This window comes from Lampetra planeri, chromosome 24 (genome assembly GCF_965212315.1).
Source record: "Lampetra planeri chromosome 24, kcLamPlan1.2.h2, whole genome shotgun sequence".
Classification (NCBI taxonomy): Eukaryota; Metazoa; Chordata; class Hyperoartia; order Petromyzontiformes; family Petromyzontidae; genus Lampetra; species Lampetra planeri.
The window spans coordinates 4,308,565-4,335,201 of NC_136130.1; the positions used below are offsets into that span (position 1 = coordinate 4,308,565).

Genomic DNA, 26,637 nt, shown 5'->3' on the forward strand with positions numbered 1-26,637 from the left:
CCCATTGAAGTTAACGGGATCCGGTTCCCCAGTCTCTTCTATGGGCCCCGTTGAAGCCAATGGGATCCGGTTCCCCAGTCTCTTCTACGGACCCCATTGAAGCCAGTGGGGATCCGGTTCCCAGTCTCTTCTACGGGCCCCATTGAAGTCAACGGGATCCGGTTCCCAGTCTCTTCTACGGGCCCCATTGAAGTCAACGGGATCCGGTTCCCAGTCTCTTCTACGGGCCCCATTGAAGCCAATGGGATCCGGTTCCCAGTCTCTTCTACGGGCCCCATTGAAGTCAACGGGATCCGGTTCCCCCGCCACCTCTTGCCGCCTCCAGGCGCCGTTGTTTGCGCTTAAACCGCCGCGCCTCCCGCTGACGCCCTCAGCGCAAAGTCGTCCCCCTCGGCCTTCGTCTAAACGCTTTCTAGCTCCGCGGTAAATTACAAGGCAATAATTGTACGCCTTTTAAGGGGCATTACGCAAAAGAGATTTAGAAATTAACGAGGCTTCGGCTCAGGCGACAGGCAGGCTTCGGATTTTACGTCTGAGGCGAGGCCGCTGCTATTTGTTATTGTTTGAATTGTGGCCGTAATTGTCATGTTTGTGAAGTGACCACTTTGCAGCAGGGTAAGTAATGCTTGCTTGTGTTGAATTCGTGCTTATGCGGCAAATGCCTGTTTTGTTGGCTTCAGACTAAAGGAAATGCGTGTTCAGTTGCGTATAATAATGCAAGAAGTAGTCTGATTTGGGTGGATACATAATAGCATGAAGACTAGCCTACATCGCTCGTAGATGTACAATACATGTCTATATGCAATGCTATAACCACTGCCCCACCGCTCCACCCGTCACACTGTAATATTACACAGTAGACTGTCATAATTGTAAATCACAGGTACAGTAACAATTATATGTTTATTTCTACTGCGTATGCGGTTTCGTGTAATATCACGAGGAATAACCGGCTCTCCTAAGAGCAATGTGGAATGTCCACAATTGGTCCTAGAGTTGCAAAACCACGTTGACCTCTTAAGATGCCAACGTTACAATGTAAAGGTACATTAACAGTGCTGTGTGGCATAGTGTAATTGTGTTTGGAATGGACTCGGGCTCGTGATTAGAATGTGAAATTTCTGCTTAGACGTTCATATATGTTCTACAAATATTTGTCATTCTGTTTATAATGTATGCACGTTGGCTCATGTACGTTGAGTTATCACTAATACTGTATAACCCTTTACATTGTGTAATTGTGTGTGTAATGCTCTCCGATACTGTCACAATGTAGCTGACGTAGGCTGTGTATTTGATAACATGACTATCACTTTGAAGGAAGTTGACAGGGATCTTCACGTTCATAGACTAATCATCCCATGGGACTGCGTAATTTCCATCACTCAGTGCAGTATACCACCCAGACGCTCGTTTGAGCAGGAAAAAAAACTAGGACTTTTACTTAAACTGTCAGACTAATGTTTCGTGCAAACAATTACTTTTTATGTTGTTGAGTTTCCACAGTCCATGAATGTCAAAAGTCAATCACTGTCAACAGCCAGAGGTGCCAGCCATTCTCTTCTAGGCCACACAATTTAAAGGCTATGATGTATCTCCACTATTATAAGCAGCACAATTTAAAGGCTATGATGTATCTCCACTATTATAAGCAGCACAATTTAAAGGCTATGATGTATCTCCACTATTATAAGCAGCACAATTTAAAGGCTATGATGTATCTCCACTATTATAAGCAGCACAATTTAAAGGCTATAATGTATCTCCACTATTATAAGCAGCACAATTTAAAGGTTATTATGTATCTCCAGTGGCGTAACGACATTTATCAGCTCAGGGGGTGCGGCAATCGGTAAGGTGGGGACCCCAATATTTGATTTGTCTCGCACGGTCGCACTTAGGCTGCTTTATATCGCGGCTTCTCTTGCCTAATCACATCATTACACAAGTGTTTTATTCTTTCGCACTGTTGTTGAATCCATGTCTCATGGTAATTGTCAGAGGGACCCCAACTCGTAGCTTTGGCCACCGGGGGCTGGGGCGGGGGGCAAGGGACCCCATGCGAGTTTACGCTGCTGCATATCTCCAGTTCCATGATTTCGGATGTACATCTCGGACACTTTAAGGATATGGTAAAATTATGTTTTAATTATGAACCGGATTTCCAGTTAGGATTAGTATGTCAGCTATTAAGGACTGTAATTCAAAAGTAAATAGTCCACTTTTTTGGGATGACGATGATGGTGCATTCAATTTCGTGATTGCGTGTCCAACCGTTGACTTCGTAAATATGGCATGTTTTCTGAAAATATAGATGCTCCCTATGTGTATTGTTTAAGACGAGATTGAAAATGTAACCATGAGGCTTCCTAATGATTGGAACTGCCCCATATCTGCATATATATCAACAATGTCTTTACATAATGCAGCTTATTTTTTGCGAGAATCTTGTTAGCTGTATATTTAAGGTATCATGCCGGGCTACTCAGCGGTCTAGAGTCTAAAATAACCTTTTTTTTACCAAGTAATGCCCACTTAGCTATATAGCTATTTTTCAGAAGCGACCTGGCCACAAATAATTGCTTAACGAAGTGGCTTAGCATTTGTAAATGTGTAGCAGCCAATTACTCTAAACGCACTTTTCTGAATGTGGAGGCAAAAACCGGAGGACCCGGAGAAAAATCCACACGACCACGGGGAGAGAGAGACACGCAAACTCCATATATACAGGCGCCAGGGTCGGGATCGAACCCATGACCTTCTGTATACGAGGCGGGGTAGTTAACATCTCGCCACCACCGTGAAGTTTGGTGGGGGACTCCGCAGGCCTAGATTTTGGCGGCGTCGTTGGGGCAAGGTTTGCGTGCCGTATTTGTTTATTCAGCTGTTGTTACAGCCGTTTGCGTTTTAAAACCCACACGCAGTTAAAATTCTGGGGAATGTGCCTCGGTGCTTTTCTTATTTATTTATTTTCCAGACTGAGCATACAGAGAGAGAGATGCTCGCTTGAAAAGCGTAATTGAATTTATGTGTGCGCACACGTAAAGAAAATAATTCACTGCTTTGACATCGTTAACCTGCAGTTTTTTTTGGTACTGATTTGACCTCGGCAGAAACAGTTATTCCAGCGTCTAGGCTAAATGTGGGGCCCAATTCGTTTGGGTGACTGTTGACACCTGCTAAATGTGTACGTAGCTCTGACAGGAGCCCAAATTTGGTTCTTGACAAAGCCACTTTAATCCTTACGTACATAAACACGTGTTGGATAAAAGAGACGGCCTGTGTCTTCTTAGGTCTGTTTTAAAATGTGCTGCTGCTCTTTTACAATATATTATGGTGTCTGCAATTCGGTTTAGAAAATATTATGTCTCGGGCAATCTTCAGTTAGCTTTTCAATTCGGTATTGAATGTAATATGAATATGTTTGAAATGCCTAAATGTATAGACTACTGTCATGTTCTTTGTTGAAAAATTTGACGTTTATACTGTGTTTTGTACGTTGCTGATTTTTTTAAACCATGGTCTCACTTGAAAAATATTTTTCACATCAATAGGCACATACCTAGGTTATTAATAACTTACAATATGGCGAGCATTGTAAATAACTTCATATTGGTGAGATTAATCTTTGGTTCTTTTCGGTTAAGTCACGTCTAAAAATAAAATAATACATTTAAATAACATATTACGACGTTTCGATTGCAACACAAGCAATCATCATCAGGTATAAAAGAAATAGCAACAAAAAAAATGCTATTTCTTTTATACCTGATGATGATTGCTTGTGTTGCAATCGAAACGTCGTAATATGTTATTTTAATTTATTATTTTATTTTTAGACGTGACTTAACCGAAAAGAACCAAAGAATAATTCCTGCAGTCACGAAAGCTCCTAAATTAAGATTGGTGAGATTAAAATTAGATTTTTAGCAGTTTAATTTAAGTTATTGTAATTCTTTTTCAGTTTAACTTTTTCTGTCTTTGTTACAGTTACCTTACAAATCTGTATATAGTTTTCCTTGATAGCATTGTTGTGGTAGGTTATGAGGTTCCACTAACATGTTGAATTATTCCATGCAATATTATGTTACGAACTAGTTTGGTACGACTTGGGCAGAGCATTCGACTCCCTATGGAAAGATACAAGGAAACATTCTGGTCGGTGTGTCGGCTCAGCCCATAAATTCATCTTACGACCATAAAACAAGAACCACGTTGCAGAGAGTCAGTAGTTTTCCTCTGTAAAAAAAAATCTTTCCCCCAACAGAGGAATTAGCCAGCGTTTATGAGATGAGCAACGGTCAATGCTCGTTTGAGCATAGAAGAAAAAGCAAACTTAAAAAAAAGCCAACTTAAATGGAATTTGTCAAGCCGGAAAATGTTACTGGAGCAAATGGAGCTCGGCGAGTCGTTGAGTTTGTTAGTTTAAATCGCTTGTCTTTCACAGGTGCGTGCTACTGCAGCACAATGAGCATTCCGGTGAGCTTTCTAAACGTGCCAGAGTCCATCATGGAGTCGGCGTACTTTGCAACGGACAAGTCAAAAAGCAGGAAGTAATGCAATATTTTAATATGTTTTCAATCAGTATAGTTATATTACAGTATTTTAAATTATTTCGCTGATTGTTTGATTGTGCAAAGCGATATGAATCTGGCATCCTGAGTTTGATTCTGGGCCATGGCGAATATCAGTGGCGAGTGATATCCGAACCGGTCATGCCAACCTCCCCCACCACCACCACCCCTTCCCCAACAATCATTGACCAGTGTGGTGAAATATTGTCATATAACCCATATGACTGACATGGCTTCTAGAGGCCTTCATCTAGTAGTTGATTTAGAAAATGGACTGTAAATGAATAACACTCAAGTTCCTGTTCATATAGCTTTAGTCAAAACACTGTTGAGTTTCCAGACCTTATTGGCAAGAGCACTTTGTATACAAGATCAAGTCCTAGTTAACGCAAAGTAAAAAGTGTTTGCCATGGAGAGGCTCTTCCCACCTTCAATGTGGAATATTCACCGTTGGCTCGGGGCTGCTAACGATTTTTACTTTTAAGCGTCGCAACCAATTTATCACGGTGACTTGTCAACACTAACTGAGCTTTTTTTTAAAATACTACGCCTGGTGTGCTGCAGGGGAGGAGGCAATGCAAACAGCCTTATCGCTCATCGGTCCCGGCTTCTGCGTTCTGTTGTTTTAGGAACGGCAACGGAGCTTTGATGCCGTTGAGTTTTCCCCAGAGCAACGCTGCGCTCTGGGACCCCACGCCGCAGGGGAAGCCAGTTTGTCTGCACATGGCGCAGTTCAGGTACGAACCCAGCTGTCACAAATGTGGGTGATGTTTCTGATTGTTTAAATACTTTTAATTTTACCAGGTAACGCCAACTGAGCTACATTGCTCTTTTTCAGAAGCGACCTGGCCACAAATGATAGCTCGATGAAATGCTTCACAAGTTGAAATTTATAGCAGCCAAATACTCTTCACGCATGTTTCTAAATGTGGAGGGGAAAACCGGAGGGCCCGGAGAAAAATCCACTTGACCACGGGGAGGACATGCAAACTCCAAATATACAGGCGACAGGGCTGGGATCGAACCCACAACCTCTGGTGTATACCGGGCGAGGTAGTTAACATTTCACCACTGTGGTTGTTCCCCTGATAATGGTGCAACCAGTGTAAATTTATTCTTACTCGATTAACACCAGTTGCAGCCTAAAAACAAATCGGATAAATCTTGCATACACATGGATTCTGAAACGTTTTCCAACATGCAATTGTATTCAGAAGTAATGGATTCGCGGTACGGAAGCCAATGGGTATCTTTGAGCGCAATATGCGTTTGTATATTTGCAAACAGTAATTTTTGCTCTAGTTTTGATTTCCAAAGTTTTCGGCAACCCACTGATCAATTTGGCCTTTATTCATTCCTGTAAAAGCCTCATAGAAACACGGCTAAATTCTAAAGTTTCATGCATATTGGATCATCTTCATGAGAATTATTTTGCGCCGTCTGTTAGGGACGGAAATAATTCCTAAACTCCTTCAATCTTATATTGAGCTAGCACCACCAGGTTCCTGGACTTGAAACCAGATTTCAGCCACTTGTGATTAACACAGTGCATGTGCAGGCCTTTTGTCAATCCACTGCTGGATGAGGAGCCTCCCCATGTTGTACAGATCGTGGAGATTATTTGACCATACTTCACACTGGTCAGTGCAGGTTTCGGGAATGTCAGTTAACCCATGGCACCTGGGTCTGTCACGTGACCTACTGCCAGCGGGCGTTCGACACTTCACGTGGCTTTAAAGTGCACATAGCCTGGCACAAGCACCGTAGTGACATCGCCGCCGCTTAGTGGTGTTTAGCGGTTGTTGTGGCTGTTCGTGAATGTGGGGAGCATAGATGTGGAAGATCAGAAGTACAGCACTGCCCTCTGCTGCCCACAACGTACACTGGGTCATTCCATTGAGATACAAGTGTAATGTAGGAACTTGGCGGGAGACGACCTTACGGGTAGCACACTCTTTTATTAACACCAACTTATATTACACGGGTGGCTAACTCCAGCCTTAACCCACAGGGTTCCCCCGGCTACACCCACATGGGCTCTTACGCCCCGTAGCCTCTCGGAACACACCCAGCCGGGGTGTCCGTCTCGACTCTGGGTCCCACAGTCTCGGTCCACAGGGACGTCAGACCACGGGTCCCACAGTCTCGCCTCCGAGCCACACAGGGCCCCGGCCCTCACAAGGACAGCGGGACTAGGGGTCTCAGGGCCTACCTCTGAACTCCGTCTTCGGTCTTCGACTGGTTAACAACTTCCCGAGTGCTCCCGCGCGTCCCCCTTTATAGTCCTTCATGCGGACGTCGCTGAGAGCACCCACCCCAGTTGACCAATCACTGCGCGCTGCCCACGATCCTCTTTCCCACCTTGTGTCAGCGCGCACAACCACGCACCCCGCGCCGCCCCGTAATCTCTCACTCCCGGCGCGCGCGTCAACACCACGCCTACATCGCGTGCCCAACCACGCACCCCGCGCCGCCCCGTGATCTCTCACTGCGGGCGCGCGTCCGCACCACCACTACACAAGCACCCATCATGGGAATATGGAATTTCCACTGCTCGGCTCAGGATTGCCCAAGAAGATGAGCAGCATGCCTTTGATCTTCCTTCAAATGTTACATTATCCTTTGGCTTTTACCTGGTTATTAGTGAAAGTCATATATCCATTTTTCATTCGAGCAGGGAGACAAGAGTTACGGTGTATTTCTTGCTCATGCATTCCTAGATTAGTTGGCAAGGAAATTACCTCAGTTGATGTGGGGTGGATCCATTTGATGCTGCCATTCAATCTTCAAAGTTCACATGGGTTTATAAAAAAGCTATAAAAAATATATTTACCAGGTCAGGCCCACTGAGCTATGTAGCTTTTTTTAAGAAGTGACCTGGCTACAAATGATAACTCAACGAAGTGGCTTATCATGTTGAAATTTACAGCCACCAAATACTCTAAAAGCATGTTTCTAAAATGCGGAAGGAAAAACAGGAGGGCCCGGAGAAAAATCCAGGCGACCATGGGGAGAATATGCAAACTCAAAATATACAGGTGTCAGGGTCGGGATCAAACCCACGACCTATATACCAGGAGGGGTGGTTAACATCTATGTGGTCGGTGGTCTGAGTGGCGTTTCCATAATCACATGTTGGGTTGTCTTAAAAATGAACAGATAGCCAGCATTACCAATAGCAATTTGGTATTTTGATCCATCCGAGTCAGTACCCAGCACAGATAACATCCTATCACTCTATCCCAAAGGAATCCTCGGCTGCTGATTCTTGAGAAGACGCTGCGGCTAGCTCATCGCCATGCCAACCAGTTCAGAGGCAAGCCTCAGTCTGCGTTCCTCATTGGCTCCCTCACCATCGATAACGGTAAGCATGGGAACTGCATCCATGGGGGGGGGGGGAGGTTATATGGGAGTGGTGAGTAAGGTTAAGTTGGCAAACTGAGACATGGCAAAGGTAGATTGTCGATAATTTGAAATCAGGGTTTGGTGATTATAAGAACGTTTTGCCACTGCATGGATTGCATTTATGGTTCAAGGTTTTGTACAGGAGTGGGGACACCAATTCTGAAAAAGATTAATAAAAATACAGCAATGGATTTGTTGTTGCACTGCCATCAACTGTCCTCAACATAGACAGTATTAATGTTATGGTAAAGTATTATAAGGCAATGTTAATGTTAACAGATATCGTAATTAGACCGTGTTATGAGACATTGTTAATATTTGAAGATGTCATCGTAAGACAGTGCTGTATGTCTGTTAATGTTAGAAATCATAATTAGCAGCGTTAAAGACAAAAGTTGCAAAAAACATTTGTTAACTTGTGTTCATACACCACAGCTTCCCATCCGTACCACTCGTTTCATGCACTGACACTCAAATAATTTCTCTCCTCCTCGGGCAGACGAAGAGGGCATCACCGTGACGGTGGATAGGTTCGATCCGGGGCGAGAGACTCCAGGTGGACCTGGTATGGTGATGCCCACTGCTCTTCTGCCAGGAGACTTCCTCATCTCGATGTGCGTGGGACCCACCCGGGCAGGCTCCGATAAAACCGCCATGCACAGCCGTGATGACTTCCTGGCCGCGTTCAAGGTGAGTGAAAACAGTAAAAGTGATGTGTGCCTGGTGGCTCGGTGAGGGCTTTGAATTAATTTGGCCGTGTCAAGAGGCGTTGCATTGGTCATGTTGGGACGTACACGTAAATGGGGAGGGAACAGCAATGGGGAGATAGGTATATATATATAGATTTAGACACAATAGCAACAACAACCGCCATTCGCCACTAAGTGACGGTGATGTCACCGCGGCGCTTGTGCCAGGCTATGCACTTTTGAGGCCACGTGAAGTGTTGAACGCTAGCTGGCAGGAGCTCACGGGCAAATGCACATTTTTACAAACATACATAATTATAATCCTTGTGTAGTCCTTTTGTCAATGTACTGCTGGAAAAGGGTCTCCTCATGCCATGTGGGCTGCTGGAGATATTCGACCATACTTTGTAATTCTCATCAGTGCGGGTTAGGTGAAGGCAGGGAGCATGAATGTGGGAGCAGAGAAGTACAGCACAACACTGGATTTTGATGCACTGCTGCTTGCCGCCCATCACATAGCGCTGCAGTACTACGACAACCTGTCTCTGCATGGTTGTCGCCCTGCCAAGTGTGATCCAGGCTTAAGCCTGCTTGGCTTCTGAGTCTTATGAGATTGGGTGCATTCCAGGTGATTTAGTCACAGGTGCTGTTGAGAGACTTGAGTTAAATTCTGGGTTTCAGCCCCCCCCCCCGTCATCAAACTAAGTCTTATGTAGACACTAGTCCCTTCCATGAGAATGTGGAGTCTTAACCAGAAGTTCAGACCCACCGAAGGAGATGTAAGCAACATCGAGCAATTGTGTGAGCAGTGATATACTCTGACATGAACTTACACTCGAGTATCATCATAATCACCATGGATAACATGTGGATCTGAAATATGCACATTGACAAAGAAATGGAACGATCTAAAACGTATGCATGGAATACATGGAGATCTGAATACCTGGAATTATGCTGGGATATGGGAAAAGGCATACGTGGATTAAGGAATATAAGTTCTAGACATCACATTGGATTAACACGTAGGCTTTCGCGACCAATATTATTCATAATATAGGTTTTTGAGTCAGATCGCATTATTTAAATGATGACGTCACCCTGCTGCTGCTCAATTTTAGACCGGGAGCAACAGGAGAGCTTCACCATTCTTGCCTGATGAAGCTGATTGTAATTACCAGCGAAACGTCGTACTCAAATTTTAAAATGCTGTTGATTCTCTTTTCAACACACCGGTGGGCTAATGAAGTGAATTATTTTGTTCTTTGAAAAACGTGACACATTTTTTACTGTTTAGCCGTGTCGGGTTTGGTGAGGGTTACGACACATTCATAAATAACGCGATCTGACCCAAAAACCTCTATTATGAATCACATTGGATGTTAAGAGTATGTAGGCTGGTCAGGTCACACTGCTCGAATGAATGATGCCTGGTGGTCAAGACAAATGATAGAATTGCAGCCATATGAGTTAATAAGTCTCAGAGGATGTACACTACAAACGAAGATAGATTAAATTAAGTCGTGTGCGGGAACTAGATGGATTGATGCATTACGAGTACCGTGAGAGGCAAAACATTTGAATAGAGATTTGCATTTGTTTGGAGATTAAATCCCACGTCATCTCTAAGCACCTTATAAAACACAACCCGAGGAGAATACAAACTCACTGGGATAAAATATATAAATCGAGAAACAATGAGACACAAAAGAACAGCAGGTAAAGCACATCACAGACGGGGATAAACAGCGACTCCCGCGCGCGTGCACGCACACACACTTAGGCGTGACGGTCATCATTGCATTTCCACGGTCACACTTAAGCGTGAATCGGATCGAGTGGCTTTCGATTGACGATGCGCGCGAGCAGACGGCGTGATGAATTGCTCGTCAGCCTTCGTTTTGAAAACACGTTGTACACGTGAGCTCCCCGCCCCACACCCTCGCCATTCCTCCTGCGCGAATCCATTCCCAGTATCATCGGCACCAGCTGTGCCGTGGCGTTTGAGAGCGTATCGGCTTGCACCAAGTCGTTAAGCCGATTGTTAACGTTTTTCAGCTAAGCGGTGTCACCTGTGACTGGCCCTTTGTGCGCGGACCGTTTTGTTTTTACACCCCATTAAGCATCCGGCGCAGGTCGCCGTTCTCTCAAAGGCTTGAGGTTAAGTTGAATTTGTGATCGGCAGGGTCAGAAATTTTACAAGGGTTCAGAGGAATTGTCCCACTAATGTGACATTTAAGGCACCTTTTTAGTGAACGCCAGGGGTTTGCGTGTGCGTTGCGTCTTCAAATGTGGGGAGGAAATTGTTTGACGCCGGTAAAATTTAAGGATTAATCCTTTTGGTTCGTGAAACAGCTTTCGGAAACTCAATAACCCCTTGTGTTCTCAGCATAAATATGCATTTTTTAACACGTTTTTGACAAAGCTGCACGCCAATCTGCTGTGCGTGTGGTTTTTTTTTCCCCGTGTATTCGAGCGGCATATGGTTGCTGTGGGAAGGTTAGATTGTACAGCACTCCCACACCACCTTCCCCCACTATACACGCCCACACACACACACACAACCCTCTACTGTACATGCCTAATCACCCCCCTCTTAACAAAGGAAGCATTAAGGGAGGCATTATTTCGTTGTACATTTTGGCGGGACCGTTTGGACGCACGTATAAATATTGTGAACTAATTTTTCAAACATTCTCGTGATATTATGTGCCCTTTTAGTAATGATGCATTTCATATGCAATTTGTGTGTTATGTGAGCTTTATTTGACCATACTTCATACTTCAGCAGTATGCTGGTGAGAGGCGGGTTTGGTAAAGTTTGGGTTTCTAAATGTGGGAGCATAGAAGTACAGTGTAACAATGACCTTTGCCGGACTGCCCTCTGCTGTCAATCACTCGACAAGTATATACATGTATGCAGGGTCATGCCAGTACAAAAACATGATAATAGGGTTTTCCCTTTTTTTCTGGCAACAAAACAGGTGTTAAGATGTTAAAACGCCAAACTGAAACCTTTTTACAAGGAATCATGTCTGCATTAACCACAATGCTTGTTAAAAAACATACTCTGATAATATATGCATTGTCCTTGAAACTGATTGGTCCACACCAGAGACAGCTTTCTTTTGAGCCTCGTCTCAAAGTGTCAGACCAGAGGATGCCTTTTGGTATATGCGAAAGACTGTACTTTAATATTGCTACTATTTGCAACTTTCATGCTGCTGCTCATAACGATAATGGTATTTACCACGACTATTGCCATCGTGCCCACCCCTTCTTCTCACCTCTCCTCAACTCGCCTCTTCCCTCCTCTTCCTATGTGCCTCCCCCGTCACCACCACCCACAAAACCCACCCCCACCAGTCTCTGCATCAGCTGGCATCGTCTCGCGAGGCCTCCGACCCCGGGCGGCTGCTGCTGGCGCGTGCCGTGCTGGAAGGCGCTCCCTCGGGCCCCGGGGCCCTCGCCTTGTCTCTGAGCCTGGCCGCCGTGGTCGTGGCTCGCACCGTCTCAGCCACGCCCGTGCGGCCGCTGCCCATCATTCCCACCGCCCTGGCACGCAACCTCGCAGGCCCGGCGAGCATCGCGAGGGTGCAGGCAGCGTGCAAGTCTGGGTGAGTCCTCATCTCCGATTCGCATTGTTGGCTACCTACGGTGCGAAAGAAGTTCAACATACGTACCTTTCTTCACCCCGTATATACTTATGGGTTCATGTTTGTATGGGACGATGTACGAGCATGTGTTCCTGCGGGCCTTCGATACTTGACTTGGCCTTAAAGTGCACCTAGCCTGGCACAACCATTGTGGTGATATCACCGGTGCTTTGTGGCTAATGGCGGGTGTTGTGTCTGGGTGTGCAATTTCATGGGTTCATGTGTGTGGGTGGGTGTTGGTGGATGTGTGGGTTGGAAAGTGAGTGGGTTTATGGGTTTGCGTGTGTATTGGTTGGTGTGCGAGTGATTTCGTTCACGTGCTAGTGTGTGGTTATTAGTAGCTGCGTGGCCAGGTATGTGGTTATGGGTATTGTATGTGTGGGTCGGTGTGTGATTTTATTTGTTTATATCTGGAGGGATTTATAGGTGAGTATGGGAGTTCAATGCTTGAATGGTGTATAAACATCAGTACTGGGGTGACTGAGGCTTGTGGTGCTTGCCACCCACCCACTCATATGCCGTCCCAGCCTTTATAGATGCTCGCTATCAGCACTCGCCCCAACGGCTTATACAGCTGTATTTGTGATCTATACCATTATGTGTAAGTGTGGGTGTACAGCTGGTGTGTGAGTGTATCAGTTTTTGTGTGGGTATGTGTGTCTAGGTGCATGGCTTTTGTTTGGGTGTTTGTGTGGGTCGACCAACCCGCACTCATGAGGATGGCAACATATGACTGATATGGGGTGGGGAAACATTTATCCAGCAGTGGATTGAAAATGGCACTCCACACATACAAATCCTCCTGAGCCTTGGGCTTTTTGAGCATTTTATTTGCCCATTGGTTTGTTGAAAACATTGGACAAATTTACAACAACAAAAAAGGCACCCGAAGTGGCACTTAATGGGGGTGGCTGTATCTGACATGTACAGCTGCGGAGAAGGTGGGGCTTCTTGAACTCTCACCATCGTGTGCGGTGACGCAGGTTCCTGACAATGGACCAGACACGGAAGCTTCTGCTCGTCTTGGAGTCGGACCCCAAGGCTCAGAGTCTCCCACTGGTCGGCATGTGAGTGACGCGAGGGGCGACCTCTCTCGTGAAAGTTATCGTTGTTGTGTAATACTTTCAGTGCGCTTCGCATATCGGTACATCGCGAACAAATGCTTGCGCTTGAACCTCTGGAGCAGTTGTCGGAAACCAGAGGCTCCGGAGCCGCATGTGACTCTTTGGCTTTCTCCATGCGGCTCTTTGGCTGCGCGTTTGTGGGCAGCTGTAAAAAAAAAACTTTAATCTTAAACACAATTTAATGTAAAGGTAATTAATTATACGTGGTAGGGAATAGGCCACTGGAATGTCTTGGTGATAACAAATTGTGCAGTCAAGCTGTATTGTTAAAGAATACAAAAAAACTAAATATATGCAGTTTAGTCAATCACCTATTTTGTTTATTGAAGTCGGATTGTGTTTGTCATCTGCTGTTTACCTGCTGTGTGTGTGTACAAGTAGCTCTGCATGTGGTGAGGCTCTCAAACTAGATCGGTCAAAGACAAAAACAAGAAATACGGCTAATTTTCTTTTAAAAGTTTGCCGACCCCTGCCCTGTGGAGTGTGAACCGCTGGCTTGTGAACTCACTGGCTTGTGAACATCTGGCGTGTGATCTGTTTTGTGTGCTACACAGCTGGGTGAGCGGGGTGATGCACGTGGCGAATCCGCACGTGTGGGCATGCTGCCTGCGATTCTTCTTCGGCACTTTCATCCGCCAGAGGTGCGTTGTTACAGCTCGCTGTAGAACAAAATATCTTGTAACAACGTACTTTCACGAGCATTGTGTTTATTATTTCCATTTTAGGGTGGCTCAGGTCAGAGCACTGAGCTGGAACCTCGGAGCATTGTGTGTTCTAATCCAGGCAGTCACCTGTAATTAAACTTGGCTCTAGAGTGTGGTGCTTTAATGGTCAATCACCAATAACAGGGCAAAACAACCATTACAACATTATGCTCTGCACTTAATTTGGCTTAATTCTGTGAATTTAAAATGTTGGTTTGATGGAGTGGGTTGGAAACATTTTCACCCCTATAACGTGGACGAGAGGTTACGAGAATGGATCCATGGGTCATTCTCTTCATGAAGGGTCGCACTGCTCTGTAAGAGACCCAAATGGATCCTTTGTTTTGTGACAAAGGATCCTTGTGACGTGATGCCAAAATCACAGTCGAGATGAAAATGTGGAAAAAGATAAACACGAAACACTCGCTCTGAGGTTGTTGCACTCATCCTGTGGTGTGTGACACTTGCCGGTTGTGACATTCTCCGTGGTAACACGTGTGGTTGTTATGCTCGCCTGTTATTGTGACAAATGTGGCTGTGACACTCGCTGTCCCCCGCCGCCCTTGTGGGTTACTACGCACACCCTGTGGCGCTGACACACGCATAGCTCTAGACACTAAACCCCTTGGTTGGGACTCGTGTCTGAAACACTGCGGGACTCTCCCCCCCCCCCACCGCAGGCTGCTTGCGGAGGGAAGCAGATGCTTGCTGCTCGTGTACACGCTCACGCACAGCGAACCCGAGTTTTACGAGTGCAGCCTCACCTCCGGCCAAGGCCTGGACTTCAACTTATACTCCTGCTCAGAGACGCTACACGTCTTCAAGGTGTGTGTGCACGCGCAGCCGTACTCTTGCGTTGTCGAAGCAAAGTGCTGTTGGTGAGCACCTGTTAAGGTCGCCACGGTCAGATGCAGCCGGGTCTACCCCATGTGGGACCTCTGCTATCTTCCCAGTATCGGTGTTGACCACACTGCTGCAATATTTTCTCATTTCAGGCTGTGTTTATTTTACAGATTCCAAGTCAAATTCACATGCTATTGTACCTCCGATTAGCATGGTTGGCTAGGTATCGTCGGAAATAAGTTCAACATACATACAATATTAATACAACTCGCGTCACTTGAATTGTACTGTATAGCAGTGTTGTTAATCACTGCCACGCACTATTGTACATATCCACATTCACACATTTGTGCATATATTTATTACATTGTACCTATTCCTTTATCCCCTCGTGAGTATCCACACAAGACCACCGCGGAGATTGGGCGATGATGTCAGCTGATGCTGGAGCTGGATACAATTTTGCATTAAGAGACCATGTGGGATGGTGACGACTTGGGAAGAGCTTCATCCAGCAGTGGATAGAGCATGGCTAATGATGATAGTACATACATAGTCACAAATTTACTCACCATACCAAGTCAGAGGCAACCTAAATTTCACACTCTCCACAGTAAAAAATACAACGACAATAACTTTTTGCATAATTGGAGCTGGACAGATTTCATACATTTTTACCATTCTCTGTAAAAATGGGTAAGACTAGCAGCAACAGCACATTAACATTGACACGCAGTGATAATACGAACCCTGGCACACACACAGTCGTCCATTGAGCCGCATTAATAGCAAACAGCATTTGCGATGCCTCTGGCAGCTGTTAACAATTGAGTCGGGTATTTTTTGGTGTCTGGCATACATCTGACAGTTACCCAATTGGCTCTGAGCCTCCCCTGTCAAGTTAACTCATAAAGGGGGGCATTGCTGTTGGAATTGGATACAGTGGTTGCTCTTGCTGGGAAACCTATTTTGCTTAAGCTACAAGATCATCTGCCTGTGCTACCACGCTTCTACTTATGGTCATCCACCACACCTCTCTTCACTGCTGTCACCATAAACTCTAGCTCAAGGTAGAACTCTCCGCAGAGTGGCTCACAACCTCCTATCCATACCAGCGACAAGGACCGTCACTGCCAGGCGTGGTTTTTCTCTGTGGCGACCCCGACTGTCTGAAATGCCATCCCGCTGCAATTCGCGGCTTTCAATCTACACAGACTTTTAGGAAACGCCTAAGAGGCCCCACCTCTTTAAACATTATAACAGATTGTGCACGTTATAAATTGCATTGTTATTTTTCAAATTCTGTCCAGTTGAGATTGCATGTACATTTACAGCCCTCCCCACGTCGTGTGGGTCATGGCAGTTACTTTACCTCGCTTCACCATGCTGGTTGGTGAAGGCAGGAAGCATAGACATGGGAGCGTCTAAGTACAGTACAAAGGTATATCTTTCCCCAGGGCGCCCTGTGTTTGATTTCCGGTCGCGGCTAACATCGGTGGCGAGTGATATCTGAAAACATCTTTGGGCATTCGTCTTCGCTGACCCGCGTAGTGAAGTCTGGTCAAACAGCCTAAATGGCCGAAACACAGATGCCTTCATCCAAAAGTGGATTAGCGAAGGGCTGTAATTGAGACAATAAAATATAAAGGACATTTATGGATTTTGGACTGAAAACATCACCAGTGTCATCACTGACTGCTCACTGACACAGACACATTTATAGCAGGCTAAAGTTTCATGCATTAGCTGCTCTACAGTGCGTGATAGCAAACAGTTGTGTAATATCTCATTGGGTTAATTGTAATGAAAAACTGCTTATTCTGCACCAAAACAAGTTATTTTTGGGCTCGAGCAAATTATTGTAATAATCAAAACGCAAATACGTCGATATATGGTTCTTTGGGCATGCATGCACAGCTACTTACACAACACTAACTACCATCACATAAGCCATCGTAATCAACGCTGATCATTGTCCTGCAATACAGCAATTCATCGAACACCTGCACATGAGCTGACCTCATCTCTCCGTCTGCCAGGTTGACTTGCCCTATGACATGTTCCCTCATTTGGGTGCCACGGTGGTGAGATGTTAACTACCTCGCCTTGTATACAGGAGATTGTGGGGTCAATCCCGACCCTGACGCCTGGATATTTGGAGTTTGCATGTTTTCCCTGTGGTCATGTGGATTTTTTCTCTGGGTCCTTTGGTTTTTCCCTCCACATTTAGAAACATGCTTTTGGAGTATTTGACTGCTATAAATTTCCACATGATAAGCCACTTAAATGGACTATCATTTGTGGCCAGGTCGCTTCTGAAAATAGTTATATAGCTCCGTGTGTCTTACCTGGTAAAATAAAAAGTTTAGTTAGTTTAGGCTGCAATATAATCCAATTGTGCTACTCCAAATCTTCCAGTCTTTTCTCACCATTCCATTTTCTGTCTACTTTTCTTCCTCCCCTCCATCGGCCTCTATTCTGCCGTTATATTTGCTTGTTTGTGGTCGTTAGATGACCTGCCCAACTCCATTTTAGTTTTTATTATGTAAATCACATCCGTCACACCTTGGTTTAAATTTCCAAAGTAAGTGATATTTGTTTTTGTTCGGAGTCGCGTCTGTAATTTTGGGAGGTTGACTTATTTTGACCTTCTTGTTGTTGTCCCCCGCAGGATGTGGAGGCTGCGGAGAGACCTCCCGTGCAGCTGGAGTTGGCCCCGGACAGGAGATGTGGGGAGTGGGGGTGTTTTAAAGGAGCCTTGGGCAGCGCACCTGGCCTGGGGTGAGTGTGCAGAAGCAAAGCGGCCGCTTGCGTGTAAGACGTGCTCACCTCTTTGGCTAATTCACTGCTGGATGAGGTCCCTCTCCCCACGCTGCGTGGATTTTTCTCCGGAACTCCGGTTATTCCCACCGTATTTGGAATCAACATGCGTTTAAAGTATTTGGCTTCTTTATATTGCCGTCGTGATAAGCCACTTCGTTGAGCTATCATTTGTGGCCAGGTCGGTTCTGAAAAAGAGCTACATAGCTCCGTGGGCTTTACCTGGTAACATTTAAAAGTTTAGTTAGAGTCGTGGGGTTATTGGACCACACTCCGCCATGCTTGTCAGTGCCGGTTGATGAAGGCAGGGAGCATAGGTATTGGATCATATGAAATTCCAACAATGGATTATACAAGTGGCTTTTGCAGTAATGCTGTCTGCTGGTGAATGAAGCCCAACATTGGTGGTGAATGATATCCGAACCTGTCCATGACCTGTTCTCCGTGAGGTAGACTCAACATTAAATGAGTACATGCTGCGGTGTGTAAAACCTTAGCACGGGGAAGATAAAGGAGCCCAGCCGTAGTGGTGGCCACACCACCTCTTAGCACGCTGTGCTGGCCTTACTAAGCGGTGGCCACTATGTGGATCGCAATATACAGGAGGATCGCAAAATACTTGGTTGCAGATCTCAGGACAAATCAGAACACATACTAACATAAGAAGACATTTTTCGTGAACAGCTGATGGCAAATTCAAATCCCCGACAAAGAGTTTGTACGTAAACAGTAACTTCTATCAATAGATGGCACGTAGTGCTTTTATGTCTATGGTTTATTACGGGGTTAAATACATCAGGGAAATTGTTGGCTACAGTTTTGTGGTGGATCGTGTAGCCTGGTGAGATTCACCAGAATGGTGTATTGGCCAACACTGGTCTGTATGGATCAACGAGGATGTTTGCATATTGGAGTGGTGGCTGGGCATCGATTTGCACACTGCGCTACGATCTCGGTGACTCAAGTTCAATCCCAGCCACGAATAACGTCGGCTGGCAAAGCGTTATTTGAGACCTGTCGTGGGTCTTCCCCCTAGGTTAACTCGGTCTTAAAAAGTTTGCACCTCCTTGTTGTTTGTCGATGACTTGCAAGGGTCGGCGAGGGGCCAGCATCACCGGGGCAGCGCTCGCTGCCCAGCGACAACGACTCCGGGCTGGAGGAGGAGGACTTCTCTCCGCGTCCCACGCCCAGCCCTCACCCCAACACCCAGCTGGTGCGAGAGCTCGCCCCCGTGCCACGTCGCCTCAGAGGGGGGGGGGGTGTCCTGTGGAAATAAAAACAATGATACGTATATTTAAAGATAATCCATGCAAGTTCCATTGGAACACTTTATTATATCAACTCACCTCGAATGTTGCTGTGGTGTTGGATGGTTATGACACTGGACGTGTAATATGGGCGCTACGATGGTGAGATGTTCACTTCCTCACCTGGTATACAGGAGGTCGTGGGTTCGATCTCGACCTTTGACGCCTGCTGTATATTTGAAGTTTGCATGTTCTCCATGTGGCCGCGTGGATTTTTCTCCAGGTCCTCCAGTTCTTCCCTCCACATTTAGAAACGTGCATGAAGAGATATTTGGCTGCGATAAATGTCCACATGATAAGAGATGGTGGCATTCCACCAGTTTGATGTATTTTGGCCATTAGGGCAAGATGTGATAATAGCTGAACATGTATTGTGATTTGTACAGGGCTGCACAATGTTAGAATAATTAATGTCTTGTTGAGGAATGCGCTGCTTAGGTTCTATTTAATTGGTTTGTATTTGTGCTGATGTCATCATTAATGTTATTTTGCTCATGACTTCACTAACGTCATCACTAATTTCATTGTGTTGATGTGATCACCCTTGTAATTTCGCCGACGTATTCGTTGTTTTTTCACGGCCGATTTCCGTAGTCGCCGAAGGTGCATCCGTGCGTGCCGGAGCTGTCGCTCGTGTGCGACGGGACCTTTCTGCCAGCCCTCAAGGGGCCTCCACCACGACCACCGCCGTCGTCCGGCAACGACGAGAACCGCGCACCGGCAGATCGCGTGCGCCCGGCAAAACGGGTGGGCGACCGGCACTCCAAGATCCCGCTTGCCTACAATCACGGCTCTCCTCCCACCTCGCGTGCCGACGCCACTGTGGACAGGGGCCCGCCGCTCATCCGGCAACCGCTGATGCCCAAGAACCAGCAGCAGCAGCCGGACCCCGGTAGTGGCCGCTCTTCGGTGAACTCGGCACCGGTGACGACTGCCGCTGGGCGTCCACTTTCCCAGACATCCCCGGGGCCTGTGTTATGCCCGCAGGCCAGAGGCGGCAGTGGCAGCCCGGGGTCTCTGCCGCCACGTGCCCATTCTCCAGACTTCCTGCAGCGGTGCGCGGGCACAACAGCAGCAGGGATGGTGCCGTCCCGGCGCCAGCCGTCGCCTGTGCCGCGGCGGCCCCAACAGGAGGCACCGCAGCAGGTTCCGTATTTATCATCGTCGCCGTTGTCACAGCAACAGCAACAACAACAGCAGCAGCAGCAACAACAGCACCAGCTGCAGCAGCAGCAACAACAGCACCAGCAGCAGCAGCAACAACAGCACCAGCTTCAGCAGCAGCAACAACAGCACCAGCTGCAGCAGCAGCAACACCAACAGCTCCAGCAGCAACAACAGCAGCAACATCAGCAGAAACACCAGCAGCATCATAATCAGCAACAGCAACAACATCGGCAGAAACAGCAGCAACAAAATCCACAGCAGCAGCAGCACCGGCAGCAGCAACAAATCCCCCAGCAGCAGCAGCAACCAAACCCCCATCAGCACCAGCAGCAACAACAGCAGCAACAAAACTCACAGCTGCAGCAGCAGGAGAAGCAGCATCAGCACCGTCAGCAGCAACAAAACAAACCGCAACGGCAAAACCCGCAGCAGCAGCAACAACCGCAGCAGCAGCAAGCATCTTCCCATCATCATAGCTACCGGCAGTCGAGGTCTCCCGCCCATTTTCACGGGGAGACACCGCACAGTGCCAACTTTGTGCCATCGTGGCCATGCCACCACATGCAGCGGGCGAAAGAGCACTGTTGCTGCTCACAGCGAGACGGCGGCAGCGGTGGCATCGCTGGTGCCTGCGGTGGCGGTAATGTTGGCGCGGCTGCGATGGGCGCCGGTCACCCTGGACACGTCGGGTGGCCCGGGTCGCCACCCCCCCCTCCTTGCTGGCGCGGCGTATGGCCTACAGCAGGACCCGCCCGGAGGGGTTGGCTGCCTGCATTCCGTCCCGGGACTCTCGGGGGACGCCTACTGCTTGCTCATGGAGCAGGACCGGCAGTTAAAGCTGCTGCAGGCGCAGGTGAATGGGCGAGGGTGGTGGGGTCTGTGTGTGGCGTCGTTGTTGTTAGCAGCGTCACTGTCAACATACTTTCTCTCTTCTGGGCTCTGACGCCTCGGTTCTTATTTCTTCACTTAGAGATCGATACGTCTGTGTCTATTTCGCAGCCCTCCTTACCCTGGTTGGCTTCTATCCTAATGTTCACGACCAGATCCATTCTGGAGTCAGGTCAGACATGTTATATGCCAGCGATGATAATTCGATTTTGCACGATATTTAACTTTCACCACTGTTAAATGGGATGAAGTAGTAAGAGCAGTGGTTAGTGCACTGAACTGGGAACCCAGCAAGCTGAGTTCAATTCCCAGCCACAGCTAACATTAGTGGCGAGTGATAGCCGAAACGGTCCCGGTCCCAGAAACGTCACGAACCCACACTTACCAGTGCAGTGAAGCGCGGTCAAACAACTCGTTTGTGAGCGACATGGTGAGGAGAGGTTTGCCCGGCGGTGGATTGATAAAAATGGGCCCTAATTTTATAATTGTGAAATACAAGAAGATATTCGACTCGTGATTTTTTTCCCTATTTGTTGTTTTCTCGGATCAGATCCAGAAACTGCTGGCCGCACAAAACTGCAACGATGGATCGAAGCGGGACGAGATTCACGTTCCGGCATGGAGCTCGCCAAGTTCACCGGGCCCAGCTCCGTCCGAGAGTAAGAGGGCAGCAGGAACGCAGAAGCAGGCGGTCAGCATTGCCTGCGAGACAGGTAAAGCCAGCGCCGTGTATTTCACACGGCTCATATGACCGGCAGCGGTCGATCACACATACCGCTTTATGTTCATGGTACAGGCGTGTCTCGCTTCACGACTGAGATACGTTCTGCGAAAATTGCCCGTGAAGCGAAAGTTGGTTAAACGATTGTCGTTTTCCCATTGGCTCCCATGTTGAAAGCTGAGTAACGCTTCAGCCCAAACATTTAACACTCTTGAACAACTATTTTAACGTGAGAAATACTGGTAATTATTTTAAAAGTAATAAAACATCAAATGTAACACCACACATGAAGAACCACAATGCTTGCAGGTGCCTGTCATCAGGCCTGCTGTGTGAGAGATTTGAATGGTTATGTCATGATGCCAATAGCACAATCGATGTCAAATTGAGGAATAAGATAAAAATTTAAAAAGATGTAATACATTCTTACGCCCGTGTTATATAATCTACATCTCACCGCATGTGAAACACAGGAGGAAGCTTGATCTGGGGACCGGGCGGTGGGGAGGCGGCCGAGGAGACGCAAAGAGGAGACACGGGGACGAGCGGGGACGGCGCCACCGATGGCCACGACGGCGACGACGGTGGGACCAGCGAAATCCGGCACGGGGTGACGCGCGACGACGGCGAGCTGGCGCTGTCCGGCGAAGACGAGGGCGCCGTGGCGCTGGCCGTCGCGGCCGTCATCGAAGCGGCGGCGGTGTGCGACGCGAGCGTGGCCTCGTCGCTGCACGCTGTCGACCTGCCCAGCTTCGTCGAGAGCCGAGGCAGCGCCGACGATTCCAGCCGAAGCTCCTCCCAGGACAGGTCGGCAGCTGTTTGTTTGCGTCGTGGCACAGAGGTGGTCGCATAGCCCCCTGGGGGGGACGGGGGGTGGGTGGCGGATTTGTAAATGGCCTTCTCGGAGGTGGTAACACGCAAGTTTTTGGGTTAAAATCCATGTTATATTCATCTGTAATTAAACCAGATTCTTTAATGTATTATTAGTACGTTTAATTGTCTTAGTCCACTCACCAACAATTGCATAAAAATACACCTCACCACATTAGATAGAATTATGTTTAAAAAAAAAAGTTTCCGATAGTATATCACATGCTAAAATATGTTGTCAGAGCAGGACGAACCTGAATTAGTCTGGCGTGGTGGCACATTCCTGGGATTCAGCACTTTGAAGGCAAAGGTTGGCGGATCACGTAGAGATTTGCGAAACTCGCAAAAAGCAGCTGGGATGACACCTGGCCAGGAGATGGCAGTGCAGACACCTTGTATTCTTGGATCTTTTTAGTTTAACACATCGGCTGTCATGGCCATTAATTGGATGTGTCGGGTGGTGGCGGGTTTAACGACACATTTATATTTACGCAATCTGACCCAAAAAACCTCTTGTTGATTCTTGTATCTTCTCTGGGTGCTCTGCTTTGTGACGGAGCTAACCTAGTGATGGTATACCCTTCCTACCCTTTGTATGTTGGGGTAGCTATGGTGTGCATGTCCTGTACCTGGTGTGTGGTGGGGGACAGCGGTAGTGTAGCGGTTAGCGCGCTGTGCTACAAACCCGGTGACCCGAGTTGTTCGATACCCGCCAAACCGGTCCTGGGCTTCCCCTAGATTGACTCGGCCTCAAATGAGTACCTGGTGCAGAATGTAAACATCATCATTATCACCACTGGGGTGGCAAAATCGGCTGGGCGTAGTTTTGGCCACCCACCCCCTTCGTGTACTGTGCCAGCCTTCAAAGGTGCCCGCTAACAGCACTTGCCCCAATAGTCTATTATTACAGGCTATACGGGATATCTTTATCTTTTTTGTTTGGTGCGGTGTCTCGTTCACTGCGCTATGAACCCAGCGATTTGAGTTAAATTTCCAGCCATGACTCACGTCAGTGGGCGAGTGTCATCTGATTCGGACCCGGGCACCCCCACCCACCCCATCCACCATCCTGCACTGACCAGTTTGGTGAAATATGACGAAACAATTTCTGTGTTAGGAGTGGATTCACAAAGGGATTTTATGCAACTCTGTGCACGTGCACATGCATCTCTCAGTATACGTCTATCTGTGTATATCTATAGGTATTTGCATTCACCAATCTGACCAGGTTGTTATAGGCATCTGAGGGGCGGTGTTATATTGAGGGTAGTGCAGAAAAATCCATTGGTGTTTCGTGCTTCGATACTTACACGTCGATGCCCCCACCTTCAACCAACAATGACCAGCGTGGTGAGATGTGGTCAAATAACTCGTCCCTTCATCCAGCAGGCCTTTGTCCAGAAGCAGAATGACCAAGGGGCTTGTCTGTACGCTCTTCCTACAGCTCACCGATGGGTCCGACCCACCACGCTGGCCAGGGCAGTCCGGCACTCGGGGAAAGCGCCAGCATCTATGTCCGCGCCGAGCGGGAAGGAGGAGGTGGTGGTGGTGGTGCTGCAACCGGCACACCGGAGGTGGCGAGCGCAGCAGAGCAAGCGGACGGAGAAAGCAACAGCCTCCTGATGCGGGACGAGAAGCAGTTCTACCACAACCTCTTGGTACGTGGCGGGTAAACTTATAAAGCGTTGCTCTCATTCAACCAATCAATCTTTTTATTTGACCAGATAAGGTCCACTGAGCTATGTAGCTCTTATTTCAAACGCGACCTCACGTGGATATTTAATGCAGTCAAACACTCTAAAAACGCATGTTTTAAATGTGGAGGGAAACACCGGAGGCCCCGGGGAAAAATCCACGCGACGACGGGGACAACATGCAAACTCCAAATATACAGGCATCAGAGTTTGGATCGAACCCACGAACTGTATACCCGGCGAGGTAGTTAACATCTCACCAGCAGAACACCCCATTACAGCAGAATGGGAAGGGTACCGGGGCATATAGCAACAGGAGTGAAAAGAGAAACCAGTCACGACCTCAACGGCTAACACCGACTGAGAAAAGTAAATTGAAACCGTGCACAAAAAAAGTCCAACCGTGCGCAACGAATAGCACAAGAAAGGTAAATAGTAAGTTAAATAAATAATACACAAAGAAAGTTGTTTTAGCTTTTATGCTCTGCTCCAACAATGATGATGATGCTTAAAAAAACCATCTCCACTTTAATCCTGATCGTTTTTAGACTAATCAATTTGGATATATCGCAGAGCAGTGCTAGAGAACGGCCCACAGTTGTGCATATCACCTTTGAGGTTCCTTCCAGTAACCTAAGCTGATTTTTGTCCACTTCAGGTTTACACGACAGTGGGCAGCACTTTACCACCTGCTCTGTCACTAAGAGTGATATTTGTCGAATGACAGTCAACCAAATATTAAACATTTTCAAGAGTTGAAATTGAACCGAATGAATTGCAGATTAAATTAAGAACATTCACTCTGTACGCTGGAGGAAACCCATTTGATTCACAGGCAGCTGCCTGGATTTACCCCCAACATCTCAGTGCTCTGACATCTGGTCCACCTGGCCACTTGAGGGACAATGTCGGGCGGGTTGTGGTGCTGGCCATACCGCCACCCCTTATGTGCTCTGCCAGTCTTAGTAGGTGTCTTCGAGGCGGAGAGCAGGGGGGGGCGGGGGATTATCCTCACACGCATGGATCTGTGCGCTTCGGCAGCACCAGGTAAATCGTCTGCTGACCAACACTTCCGAGACACCTGGTGAGGAGAGCGCCACGAGCGATCGCGAGGAAAGGCCGCCCGCTGTCCAGCCGTGCCCTGGGATGGCGACGGCAGCCGAGCCCACGCGAGGAGACGCTGTCCACGGGGTGGTAGGGACTGTGCACCTCTTTCATTTTCTCCTATACCGGCGTATTTTTACTAAGTCGTGATGCTCGTGACCAAATTTCTGAGAAGTCTGTTCGAGCTTAATAAGGGTCAGAATTTTTGGTGGCCACCGCCACGCCCTCAGTCGTCAGGCATCCCCTTGGGATGGGCGCGGGAATCTTGCCTGTCAAGATTTTTAAATGGACACAGACCAAGATTCAGGACGTGGTGGTGGCCGCCTCTGAATACTGGTCTCAACACGCGTACTAAAGCCCTGTTTTTTTTTTACCTGCACGTGTGTCCTGCTGATTCAGACGTCGAGACGCAAGAATGCAGAGGATAACAGCGTGGTAACGGCGACACTAAAGCAGCTGAGGAAGATGGGCGTGCGTCTGGATGGGGAGGGCATGGAGTGCGTGGTCAGCTGCGGCAGCACCAAACACAGCGAACAGGCGGAGAGGGCCAGGTACAGCCCCACCGCCCTTCCCCGTCTGCTGCAGCGATGCAGCGTGTCCTCAAAACTATCGGATAAACTAAACTATTTGTTTTTAATTTTACCAGGTAAGCCCCACTGAGCTTATGTCGCTCTTTTTTTTAGAAGCGACCCACCCACAAATGATGGCACAGTGAAGTGGCTTATCACATGGAAATATATAGCAGCCAAATACTCTAAACGCATGTTTTGTAAATGTAGAGGGAAAAACCAGAGGACTTGGAGAAAAATCTACGTGACCACAGGGAGAACATGTAAACTCAATATTTTCAGGCGTCAGTTTCGGGATCGAACCCACGAGCTCCTGTATACCAGGCGAGGTAGTTAACATCTTAATCTATCTCTTCTTTTAATAAAACCACGTTATTTACATTTAACTCATTTACTTCTTGCAATGTTTTTTATATGATAATTGGTTTTTTTACTCTTTTATCTGGAAACAAAACTGACACCTTTTTTACAAGGAGTCATGTTTGCATAGACCACAATACCT

At 47.3% G+C, this 26,637-nt stretch overlaps 1 protein-coding gene across 1 annotated transcript in view; it reads left to right on the forward strand.

The window, feature by feature from the left end:
• The first annotated feature begins 292 nt into the window (after positions 1 to 292).
• The window catches only part of STIL (STIL centriolar assembly protein), a 29,461-nt gene continuing 3,116 nt past the window's right edge, over positions 293 to 26,637 (forward strand). Inside the window, 18 exon segments of the mRNA XM_078605423.1 lie at positions 293 to 615; positions 4,448 to 4,553; positions 5,204 to 5,311; positions 7,823 to 7,938; positions 8,479 to 8,669; positions 12,035 to 12,285; positions 13,308 to 13,391; positions 14,003 to 14,089; positions 14,833 to 14,977; positions 17,667 to 17,776; positions 18,908 to 19,028; positions 19,717 to 21,078; positions 21,080 to 21,142; positions 21,728 to 21,890; positions 22,372 to 22,705; positions 24,213 to 24,426; positions 25,504 to 25,656; positions 25,966 to 26,117. Coding sequence (XP_078461549.1) covers positions 4,510 to 4,553; positions 5,204 to 5,311; positions 7,823 to 7,938; positions 8,479 to 8,669; positions 12,035 to 12,285; positions 13,308 to 13,391; positions 14,003 to 14,089; positions 14,833 to 14,977; positions 17,667 to 17,776; positions 18,908 to 19,028; positions 19,717 to 21,078; positions 21,080 to 21,142; positions 21,728 to 21,890; positions 22,372 to 22,705; positions 24,213 to 24,426; positions 25,504 to 25,656; positions 25,966 to 26,117 — 3,698 coding nt within the window. The 5' untranslated portion in view covers positions 293 to 615; positions 4,448 to 4,509.